This window comes from Vipera berus (assembly GCF_964194415.1).
Source record: "Vipera berus genome assembly, chromosome: 1".
In the NCBI taxonomy this organism is placed as follows: Eukaryota; Metazoa; Chordata; class Lepidosauria; order Squamata; family Viperidae; genus Vipera; species Vipera berus.
In genome coordinates this window covers 283,690,725-283,703,713 of record NC_138202.1, presented here as the reverse complement: position 1 = coordinate 283,703,713, position 12,989 = coordinate 283,690,725, and the positions used below count along the sequence as shown (strand labels likewise).

The 12,989-nt window shown below is 37.7% G+C and overlaps 1 protein-coding gene across 1 annotated transcript in view; it reads right to left on the bottom strand.

Annotated features, from left to right (window-relative positions):
* The window catches only part of SMOC2 (SPARC related modular calcium binding 2), a 151,178-nt gene that overhangs the window by 45,695 nt on the left and 92,494 nt on the right, over positions 1-12,989 (bottom strand). Inside the window, exons 6-7 of the mRNA XM_081328931.1 lie at positions 10,578-10,628; positions 9,568-9,642 (exon numbers count right to left, since the gene is read on the bottom strand). Of these exons, the coding sequence (XP_081185057.1) occupies positions 9,568-9,642; positions 10,578-10,628 (126 nt within the window). The remainder of the gene's footprint in view (positions 1-9,567; positions 9,643-10,577; positions 10,629-12,989) is intronic.

The window sequence follows — 12,989 nt, the reverse complement described above, 5'->3', positions numbered from 1 at the left end:
AAAGCCAATAAGAATGCCAGTAGATTATTTCCTTAGTGCTTCAGCAATTTTTAATATACTCCCATGAAGTTTGCTTTTTGCATGGTTATAATTGGCTCCAATGGCTCAGTTTTTCTTTTGGCTCCTGCTGAAAACGCAGATCCACAGCTTGGCTGTGTCTTAGTCTGTGAGCAAAATAAGGGCAATCTAAAGGGGAAAAAAACATTCAACTATTCCATTATTAACTATAAAGAAAGAGGAACTTTGTGTCCTGTATTCAGGATAATGTTTCACATGGTCTATGTATATAAAACCCTATATCAGGGTGAATTAAGGTGGCTTTTTCTAGTATGAGTAACTTGGCCTACATTCTTTGAGCAAATGATTATTTTTAACAAAGCATATTGCCATAATAAATAAATGTACTATGTTATAAATTAGGGCAGCACCAACTATCCAGAAGGAATGTTTCACAAAACTAGGTTTCACAAGTAAATCATGTTAAAGCAGCTACATTCCCTAGAGGATTCAGCACAGCCACCTTAGTGGATGTCCTGAGTGGATGCCTCCATGTATGTGCAGCCATTGCTGCTTTGCTTTGCTGTCAATCCCAGGAGAAGTTGATGATGGGAATACAATTGAGGAAAGCAGGTGCATAAGTTTGCCAATGCAGGTGGCTGCTGGGATATCCAGAGGAGGCAGTCAAAAAGGTCACGGTGGAAGGCCATGTAATTGGAACCTCATACTTTTTCTACCTGAATTATGCACATGTTAAAAGGGATGGTGCTTTGATTGCACAGTCACACTTTTGATTTTTTTGACCCCCCCCCCCCCCACAAATGGCTCAGGCTGGCTGCTATGCTTAAAGGAATGGTTCTTCAGGTTTGCTAACGTGTTTTTGCAAAGTATCTCTGGTGAATGTCTTGCCCAATCCTATTACATATTTTGGTCATCTTTTTCTTAAGCATAAGGACAGCTGGTGAATGTCCTTATGTTTAAATGTTGCAATATTCACTTATCACTTCTATTTGTATCCATTTTGAACTTCTATTTCATGAAAAGTGCATTCCAGAGTTTGGGTAGGTTATCAGATCCATTTTCTAGAGCACTCTAGTCAAATACCATGGTGTTTCTTTCCTGAACATCCCACCTGCAAGATGCTTTATCTCTCCTCAGCTGCCCTCCGCAATCCTAAATTCTAAATCAACTGTCACCAAGAAGAGGCAGTAGAGAGCCATTTCTCAATAGGTTATGGAAATTCTGCTATGGCAGCTTCATTAAAGCAAAAGGTGGTTTGTTTTCAAAACAGGAGCACTTTTAGTTTATCTTTTCTGCTCAGGTACAGGGAAGATTGATTCAGATATTCAGCTCGGAAACATATGCATGCATACTTCTTGGAAGATGGAAGAGGATTCCTTTAAAAGGCCAATTCAAAATAAGTGATATGTGGGGTTTTTTTTTAAAAAAAAAGCAATACAAACATCCATTTAAACAAAACCTGAATTCTTCGTCTCCATTTATCACCATCATAACTATGAACTGTGGTGCTGATATGCAAACTATTAAACATAGTGTGCGAGGTTGCCCATCACATGGATTCTCTGATTCCCTAGCCTAGAAGATCTGCATGAAGCAATGCCAGAGGCTGAATTGGACATCCAGTTATGAGGCCACCACCATACTCCCGTAGAAATGTTGCGGGTTGCATTTATATATTTATTTCTCTTCTGTCATGTTCTCATCATACTCTAAATAATAAATAACCATGAAAAGCTCCTGTATGAGACAGTCGCTTTACAAGAGCTATCTGTAAAAAAATAAAATAAAAATCAATGCATGGGACAGTCTCAAGTTAGCAAATGGCCGTAATCCTAGCTTATCCTGGGCATGTCTTTAGATAAAAATAAGTGCAGGATTCAAAAGGGGTTTATTTAGATTTACTTAACTAAATATGTTTTATTGAAACTCATGGATCTGTTTTCAGCAGAAGGAAATAGACAAACAGTATCTTTTGCTTCACTGATCTTCCAGTGAATGCCTGATGATAAATGATGCTGTACTTGACTGCAAAGAGAGCTTCAGCTAATTTCTAGACATGAACCCGTGGCTCTTCAGTCTTGTCTCTTTTTCCTTCACCTCACACAGATGTGAGAATAGAAAAGGACCTGTGTATCTCCCTTTCTAAATTTCTAACTGCTTCACAGTTGTTTGTACTGTGGCCTGTTGTAAAGTGCATGTTGTCTATGTATTGAGGTTTGGTGGTTTTCTTTAATAATCAAAAAGGCTAAAAATCCAAACTAGCATTTCCTTCTATGGGAACATTAGGATCCTGGCTTCCTTTAAAACATGAGATATCTATCTCGCCAACTAAAATTAGGCAGAATAACAGAAAGAAGCTTGGTAAAACTGTATATAAGTTCAGCCCAAGTCTCTGACATGATTATTTTATCGGACTTGGAAGGAATTCAGACACTTTTACATCTTTCACTGGCCACAAAAATGTCTCATATCAATGAAAACAGTCCAGATAAATAAACAGTAAGTGATCTGTTTTGCAAGGAGGCCGTGGCTTAAATCATGAAAATGGCTGGTTTTTTCCAAAGCCTTTTTCCTGAGAGGCATATTACTGTAATACTGTTTAGCCTGTTTGCAATAAATTCTGGTTTCTTTTGGGCCTCATCTTGTCTTGCCCTCTGTTCGCACACTTAATCTGAACTCTTGTGTAACAAGAAAGAAAAGTCCAAATTGCCTAGTTTTTTGGCTGGATAATTCAAATAGAAACTAATTCTAAGAAGTGGTTAATTTTTTCAGAAAAGCAGTGTCAAAGCAATAATAAGACTGGCCCTCAGTCCCTTAATAAGGCATTTTTTTTATTACAGTTAACAAAAAAAATAGCCTAAAACTGGTCCTTGATGTATATTTCATCATACACTGTCCTACCTACTGAAAAAATTAAAATGTATAGCTTTAAGAGTTCAAGATTCCATTTTGATACAGAGAATTAAGACAAAAATTACTAATATAATTACTGTGATATATTTTGACAATAGAAGCATTTCAATTAAAGAGATGCTTTCCTTGCTGGATCCGTTGGATCTGCTTTCAGGGATACAAACTAACTTCTTAAAATCTCTAGCCACACTTTAAAATGTACATCTGAAGTGCTGTTAGAGTGTTGCTCTCTGTTCACCTTTCCTAATGAAAAAATATAACTTTGGTTTAGAAAAAAAGATTAATTAATGTTAACATTGCAGAAAATCAAGAATGCACATTGTATAAATATACTATTCTGTTAGGTAGTAACAATTTGATGAAGTCTTTGGACCCAGCTTTACAAGTTTTAACTTCATACATCATACAAGGGCAAAAGAGATTCCCTATTTAGTTGAACTAAATTAAGGTAAGTCTTCTAAAGGTAATAGCCAGGTACTAAAATAATCATACCTTTAATGTCATTTTCTAGCTTCTAGCAAACTAGCAAATAAAAAAAAAACTTATGAATGTTGCTTTGCTTACAAGAACAATTCTGTCAATGCTGTGAAGCTGAAATCATGCTGAAACTGTAAAACTGTAAAACAGAAGAAATATTGTAGAACATCAATAAAACTAAGTAGATAACTATATGTCACATCACATTGCTCTCCTCCGATTCATTGGATTTCCATCCCTACAACTAATGGAATTGAAACTCAAAAATACTTACAGGGATCAAAATCCACCGCATTTGGAAGGCATCAGATCAAAAAACCGTTGTTTCTGTGTCAGAATCATTGTGAAAGAAAACTGGCTAAACGTCTTTGGGAAATGTTTGCTTTTTCTTTTTTAAGTAAAATTTGAAGCAAACAAATAGGGTCATTTCCAAAGCATTATGGTACAGTTTAAAATAATGTGCCGTGTACAATTGCCAGGCCAGTCCTTCCTTTCAGTACTGATGCCATGAGAAAGTAAAATGGCTACTGCAGCTTTATCATTGGCAGCTCTTTGGTAATCAGGCCAACTATGGTTCTTACCCTCTGCCATCCATGCTAGCTATCATATAATTGTTTTGCAAAACAGTCCAGTTCTCAGTAGAGAGCTAATACTGGTAGAAGAAAAAAAAAGCAGAATTAATAGAATTCAGAAACCTTGCACAGTCCCCTTTAAGATTCCATGATGCTTGCTTTATTAACTATTTATTTTAAAGCTATAAACAAAATGATGTAGGATTGCTTTTATGGGTATCATCCCTCCCTGTTAACTTTCAAACAAACAAGGGTGACTTATTTGACAAATGAATATTGGAATCGCTTGCTTCAGCTTTGCTTCTTCTCTACCGCATAGCATGCACAGACGTTTGTATATTTTATAATTTGTCCACACAACTAACTTATTCAGCATTCACTTGTCAAATCATTACTTAGTTCAGACTTTCCTCCATGGGATGATAGCTATTTACTTATTTAATTAATTAATTTTGCAAGCTAAAGAGGCAGCCTCATGTCCGACTTTACCAATCATTTGTTTCAATATTTATTTAAGGAAAGAAAGTTGGATGAAGGTGAAGAATTCTTTTCCAAATGAGAGTACATCAATACAAGCTAGATATTCTATCACTATCACCCATACCTTTGGATAAGATTCAATGTTTCCATCATTTGTCAAGAGCTGACTGGGTTCAGATTTGTAAGCATGGATTTCCACTATCAAAATGAAGCAGTAGCCCCTCTCTCTACTCTCCAAAATTGGCTTGCTCAAACTTCCATCCTTTTAGAGAAGATTTCTGGGATGAAATGGTAGGAGACTATTTCCTTAATGATAAATAGATTCTTTTGGATTCCACTCTGTATTTCAGCTGAAATATAAGCCTTTCCTGGCTTTTGACAGATCTCTGATGCTTTTCTGATTTTCAATCTAAAGATCTAATAAATTGTGAAAACCAACATAACTTACGTATGAAACTCAAAAGGCACTCTGTTTTAGACTGAAGCTGCAGAAAAATCATATAATGTAATTAAAAATAGTTTAGACAAGATTACTATCTTTTGACATTAAATTAATGTATGCTATTACAAAAAGAGACTGGCCTTGCGAAAAAGCAGGCACACATGTCAACCGTGGGGATTCCATAAAATCCTGGAACATCCTGAACAGAAATTGTATCATTTGGATGTTAAACAGAACAGCTTTAAAAAGTTTTAGGGTGGGAAGGTTTTTATTCCTGGTGGGAGGCAGAGTCAAGGGATGCCAGAAAGCAGACTTTGGAAGTATTTTGAACTATTAGGTAAAATTAAAAGTTAAAAAGAAAATGCTCATAAAATGGGACTTTTGAAGATAGTAGAAATATTGCAATGCATATATTTTTTGTGAACTGAAACTAAGCAACACCAGGGAGGTCTGGAAAGGCTTATCTATTTGCATAGGACAAGCAAGTAGAGGAGACATAAAGCAAACATATTTATGTTATACACCATTTTAGTGCTGAGGAGAATAAAGCAAATACTCAACAAGAGTTGCTTGCATGTCCAAGATTCTACCAGCTACTCTTTTTTTTAATATTCACACAAAAAGTGAGTGGGGAATAAATTGCAGGACAGTTCAGTATACACTGTATCTTCTCAGAGGGAAGTCCTACTGAGTTTGGAAAAAAATTATTTTTAAACTTCAAGTAGGTACAGCAGCTTTTCCTGAGTAGGCATTCTCCAAATAGCTCACAGTTAAACTCAAGCGATTCCCTAGCCATATTTTTTTTTCTGGGCATTAAGGAGCTCAAATGTGCCAAAAGTGCTTTTAAAAGGCAATTCCCTTGAAAAGCTGAGAACTGAAGAAACTTCTTGGATGAGAAGCAAAACATCTTCAAGAAAACAACAACAACAACAACACAAGAACATCCAGATGCCTTTTGAAAAGGACCTTTGGAACAACCCCGACCTGGATGATTGAGAATCTCCAGTAAATCGGGCAATTTGGGATTTCTGCCTAAAGGGTGAGAGATTGTTTAGCAAAGATGGCCATGAGATACCACGAGATGGCTAATGAACACAAGGCTGCAGAATCATGAGAGGTGACTTACAATAGATACGAGGAGTTTCAGATTGGAAACTATCACTCTACAGAGTAGGAATTGTTTTAAGCTTCAGTCAGGAAACAGGTAAGGACTCCTGTCCTGCCCTAACCGTGACACCAGGTCCCCATTTTCCACTTATCAAACCTGAAATTTATTTACCCATCCATGAGGTATATCGTGCTATGGGTAAGAAAAGCTACTGTAGGTTGGATATATTTTCAGAGAAGCAAATTTTTTGTCTTCTAGGCTGGCTGAATGGTCTTCAGTTTGATGATACCTTATTGAGGAAGCAATTTTCAAGGGAAATCATTTATTGAGCCCAGTACATTCTGGCAAACTGTAGGCACAATTAAACCTTCATTTTCATCACTCTGTATTCTGTTACAGGCACTCATTGCTTCTTGAAAAGTCCTTTGCCACAGTGTGCTAGGTGTAATAAATTACCATCTGACACTGAGATTTGCTCTCACCTTTTTTTCAACACTGATTTTCTCTGTTTCAAGGACAAGAATCATAATAGTTTTGATTTCTTTTCTCCTTACTGTTACAAAACTGCCCTTTTAAACTCTTTGTTATAGGAAAAACACAAGTGTAAATATACTAATCTCAACAGTTATGCCAGCTGGAAACAAGCTCTATGTCTAGCCAAATCAAGGCCATACAAGGAATTAGTACTTTGTCGCTTTTCCCAAGAAATTGGTTTCTTCATATCATACCAGTCAAACATATTTTGAATTCATAGTTTCCAAACTATCCAGATGGTTTTGACTTAATGTCAGAAAAAACAATTACATTTCCTGGTGCTAAAAATACAATTTAATAATGGTTTCCTACCCTTTTATGGTATCCAGAATCTACCATCTAAGCCAGTTGCCGCATTTTGTGTAATGATAGGGTGTGTCTTGGTACTTGTGAACAGCTTATAGGACTGAGTTGTCAAGCTGATTTTTATGATATCTATGGAGATGAATTGGCTATTATTTTGTTGACTTGTGGCCTCCTGTATTTTTATATTTGAGATTAAAATTGGTTCCAAGCATAACACTTCTTTTGCTTTAGCCATAAATAATCTCCAGGGTAATAAAGATGAAATAAATACTATTTACAATGAATTATTTCTAGGATCTTTTTATAGCTTGGCTTTATTTTATTCTCTCAGAAGTGTACAATATTGTCTTCTCTCACAGGTGGAAGAACAACAAATTTCCAATACACCATTTTATTTGTATCAACAAAGTTTTTTTTTCTTTTTTTCCAGTCTTTTATATCGTAATGGAAGAGAACAAGAAATAAAGAAAAATCTTCCGTGATTAACCTCCACAGTTAATGTGTGTTCTTCAATATTAGAAAAAATAAAGAATGTGGAAATTTGATGTAATTTTATATGCAGAATACTCAGATTGTGTGTATCTTTACATTTTTTTATTGGGCTGATGAGGGAGCGCTGTATTGCAGTTGTTGAGTAGAAGCAAAAAGAAAATGACTTGTCCACCCCAAATTACATGGCTGACAATGTGAGGCAATGGTGCAGGCTATGGATGGATAGAAACATCTTGGTGAAGGTATTATGTAGTTCAGGGGTCCCCAACCCCTGGTCTGTGGGCTGGTACTGGTCCGTGCAAACCAGTAAAGCCCCATCTGCAGGATGCAAGCAGCATAATAACCTACACCCCCGCCAGTCCTTGGAAAAACCTCTCTCCATGGAACTGGTCCCTGGTACCCAAAAGATTGAGACCTCTGATGTAGGTGTCAAAATGCTTGAAGCTTCAAATGATGCTATCCCCCATAATTTTTATTATTTAGAACCTTCACTTCAGCTGCTGCTCCCTGACTCTATTATCTCTTCATTGGGCCTTTAGCTAAGATCAAAGCGGCTGTTTTCTGGGTTGCTCAGTGGCTTTGTCTAAGCCTTTGTAACCAGCACAGTAGATGCTCAGTTCTAACAAAGCTAACAAAGTTTTCTATAACTGTGTTTAAATAATCTTTTCTGGAATTCAGAGAGACATGCAATAAATATGAGCCAGCAGTGTGCTACAGCTGCCAAAAAAGCCAACACAGTGCTAGGCTGCATTAACAGAGGAATAGAATCAAGATCACGTGAAGTACTAATACCACTTTACAATGCCTTGGTAAGGCCACACCTGGAATACTGCATCCAGTTTGGTCACCACGATGTAAAAAAGATGTTGAGACTCTAGAAATAGTATAGAGAAGAGCAACAAAGATGATTGGGGGACTGGAGGCTAAAACATATAGGGAACGGTTGCTGGAATTGGGTATGTGTAGTTTAACAAAGAGAAGGATGAGGGGTGACATGATAGCAGTGATCCAATATCTCAGGGGCTGCCACAAAGAAGAGGGAGTCAAGCTAATCTCCAAAGCACCTGAAGGCGGGACAAGAAGCAATGGATGGAAACTAGTCAAGGAGAGAAGCAACCTAGAACTAAGGAGATACTTCCTGACAGTTAGACCAATTAACCAGTGGAACAACCTGCCTCCAGAAGTGGTGAATGCTCCAACACTGGAAGTTTTTAAGAAGAGACTGGACAGCCATTTGTCTGAAATGGTATAGGGTTTCCTGCCTGAGCAGGGGGTTGGACTAGATGACCTCCAAGGTCCCTTTCAACATTATTATTATTATTATTATTATTATTATTATTATTATTATTATTATTATTATTATTATTATTATTATTATTATTAATCTGGAATGCATTTTCTAGTTTTCTCCCCTATTTATCCTCAAAATTCTTCCCTACTAATCACCAAACTTCCTTCCTTCTTGTCACCTACTTGACAATAGGAACAGCCAATGTAGAATATCTTCCTCAAAATGGGAGCAAATCCCACTCTCTACTAGCACTGATGATTCACCTAGTGTGGTAATGAAACATCTGCAAGAAAACAACCGAGCTCCATGAATGTGTACCCCTTAGCACAGACATGTCAAACACAAGGCCCGGGGGCCAGATCCGGCCCGTGAAGTGGTTTCATGCGGCCCGCGAAGCCATCCTGGAAACAGTGAGGGAACGGCCCGCACTGCCTTGGCCCTGGCCCAGAGACCCTCCTTCTGCCAGAGACCCCCAGATCTGTCCCACTCCTGCCCAGGCCCCCATAGGCACCCTTGATGCGAACGATGTAGAGCTGGCCACGCCCACCCAGTAGGCCATACGCACTTTAGCCACACCCACCCAGTAGGCCACGCCCACGCAGGCCACACCCACCCAGCCCCCTGAGGGCAACCGCAATGCTGATGCGGCCCTCAATGAAATTGAGTTTGACACCCTTGCCTTAGCATATAATTTAGAAACATATAAAAATAATATCCTATTGGAATTTAATTTTGAGCACATTTTTAATATGCAAAGGTAAAACCAACTTGGAAAAGCCTTTTTTTGTATATCCTAAATGATATCTAAGTTCATTTATTTATTTGATTTACTTTATAGTCTGCTTATTCTGCCTTGTTGACCAGGCAGCAATCAGGACAACTAGAAAATGTGAAAGTTTGCTGAAGCTGAAATGTTGCTAATTAAGATGCTTACCAGAATTTTTATTGGTCTTATTCTGTCTGCTCTTTACTTGCTCAGTCCATAATGTAGGATAGCGAGAAGCTATATCTAGAACAATAAAGAACAAAATCAGACTGTTACAATGGAAAACATAATTGTTACCAAAGTATATTGATTCAAGGAAATAAAAAATGTAATTAATGTGACAGGACAATTTCTTATTTACGACGGTATTTAGAAAATGTAGCATGACAATATTTCAGTATAAATACAATGGCATGTAACAAATGTTCATGTTAAATAGCTTTATATTACACTAATAGCGAACTATGAACCTGAAATGCAACATTCCTGGCATAAACCCAGAAACAACATTGATTGTCTGAATAACCAGGGTGAATCATGAACAATGGAATAATTTTGGAAATAGTGCTAGTAAAGCTGCCAGTTTTGGAAAGATAACAATTAAAAAAGTAATTACATTTATTTTACTCAAAATGAAGTCCCACTGTGTTAAACACAAGATAGATTATGAGATTTAGAGGCAAAAATGACAGCTTAGACATATATCTACGTACAGCACCTATTTGTCTGTCTGTCTGTCTATTGGTCTATCTATAATTTTGTGAATGATTTAGAGGGATTGGCTTTCTCCTTGCAAATGGGTCTTCTAGGATATCTCATACCTCTTAGTCTAATGACGTGCTATAATTAAAAATTCTCTATAAATCCTTTTAGAGATCTAGGTTCAAAAGCAACAAAAGATCCTTGCATTATTTTAAAGACTAATCAAGTTATGTTTGAGCATTATCATGGTTATAACCCAACACAACTGGAGGAAAATTGATCTAGATTATTAGCTAGATTCGAATCGACTTCATCAGAAATAGGTAGTGACTTATTTCCTTTCAGAAAAGTATCTCAGAGAATAGAGTAAGAAAAATAAACCCTGGCCATATTTCTCTAATATTATATAGACAGTTTCTATAAAAACTCAGCTAATATGGCCATAGCCTTCCCTTCCCATTTCTATAAATTCTCACCTTCTTCATCTCCTTGAGGCTGAGGCTCCAGTGCAGGAGCTGAGGCATCATCTGAATTCAGAATGGAAAAGATTTGCAAGGAGACTACAATTATGAAAGTAAGCTAAATAAGTGGACATATATAATAAATGATTCGAACAAAGTCTGTTATTAATAAATTAACAATTGAATTTTTTTAACCACACACATCAGAAGAAATTATATGTGTAAGTATTTTAAAGCATTTTAGTCACTGTATTGATTAAATTAGAAGCATTTATGAGGGTTTCGGTCATGAGCAAGAAAATTCCTGTAATCCCACTCAATCCAACCTAGAAGTTTCTTATTTTCCCTAATAGTTGCATCACATCCATGAAAACAGGATAAATGTGTGCACAAGTCATACTTTGAAAAATCAGAAAGATCTCGCACTTATTTTAATGTACTTATTTATTCTAGGTAGCCTAGGTTCCCAGGGGAGTGTATAACCCAACTGCAATGCTTAATAAAATATCAAGCAGTAAAAAATATTAATAATTCAAACATGGATTTTAAAGCAGAACAGATTTTGGGATGTGAATTATTTACAAAGCTGGCTTAACTAAAGCAGCTTTATATTGACAAGACTGTTCAATTTTTGTTATTTTTATCTGTTCATAAATTGCTATCTACCTGGAATCCCTTGAATGTGAGATATTAATTGAAATAATGGAAAAAATGCATCAGTTAAAACAAACTTTTGAGAATATGCCTCTTTCAAAAAGATTTACCTTCCTTCTTTTAGTTAGAGTACTTGTCAAAAAATTTCAGACGAATATCTTAAAAACCATAGGTTATGGTACACCTGAAAGGTATGACTCATTTCTGTCTACTCATAAAGAAAACAATTCAGACATTTCTCATATATTTTCTGTGCATACTGCAAACTAGGCTATAAGAAACGGCCCACATATAGACTACAATAAAATCAACATTGCAATGTACCAAATTATTGGTTGTCTACACCAGGGGTCCCCAACCCCCGGTCCATGGACCGATACCAGGCCACGGCATGCCAGCAACTGGGCTGCACAAACAAGCAAAGCCCCATCCGTGGGATGCAGGCAGGACACAAAACCATGCAGTCTCTGGTCTGTGGGAAAAACTTTCTCCACGGAACCGGTCCCTGGTACCCAAAAGCTGGGGGACCTCTGGTCTAAACACTCCAATTTTGTGGTTTTCAATACATTTTTATTTGCTTTCTTCTTGCGGTATGGTTTCTTTTTTGGAGGGGGGGGTGAGTTTGTTTCTCCATATTTCTAACTCACTCACCAAGGGAAGATACAGTGTGAACAGATCCAGGATGTTAATGTACAAATTAAAGGAACAATATATGAAAAATATTCCTCAAATTATAAAGCTTTGTAAAATAATACTTTTATCATTTACATCTAAAAAGCAGGATTGGAAAATGTATTTACTTGGTTAACACTCAATTCTGAATAAAAAGCTGTAAATGAAATTTTTTTAAAAAAATGGATATTACACTTTGTTGTTGTTTTTTTTTAAAAAAAAACAGCATATGCATTGCATGTATCATTTACAAAATATATCTGGGCACCCCCTCAGTGATATTTTACTTGATTTATAGTTTATAGTTATAGTTTATTTGATTTATATACCGCCCTTCTCCTTGGTGGGACTCAGGGCGGTTCACAGGGCATACATAAGAAACACTATACAAAAATTAAAAAGAATTAAATCCATGCCCAATTAAAACAGAAGTACAGATTAAAAACAATTAAAAGCCCATAATCCCCCATCAGGCCAGACCAGCTAATTCGAACAGATGGGTCTTCAGGCCCCGACGGAAAGTTCGAAGGTCTGGTGCCATCCGGAGCTCCACCGGCAATTGATTCCATAAAGCCGGAGCCCCCACAGAGAAGGCCCTCCCCCTGGGGGCCACCAGTCGACATTCCCTGACTGGCGGCACCCTGAGGAGGCCCTCTCTGTGGGAACGCACAGGGCGGAGGGGAGTCGATGCCGGCAGCAGGTGGTCCCTGAGGTAACCCGGACCCATGCCATGTAGGGCCTTAAAGATCGTGACCAACACCTTGAACCTCACCCGAAAGACAACTGGTAACCAATGCAGCTCGCGGAGCAAAGGTGTAACATGGGAGTACCGGGAAACTCCCAAGACAACTCTCGCGGCCGCATTCTGTACCAGCTGGAGCCTCCGAGTGGTCTTCAAGGGAAGCCCCATGTAGAGAGCATTACAGTAGTCAAGGCGAGAGGTCACGAGCGCATGAGTGACTGTACACAGGGCATCCCGGTTCAGATAGGGCCGCAACTGGCGCACCAGGCGAACCTGGGCGAAAGCCCCCCTAGTCACGGCCACTATATGCTCTTCCAAAGTAAGCCGTGAATCTAGAAGGACTCCCAAGTTGCGAGCCC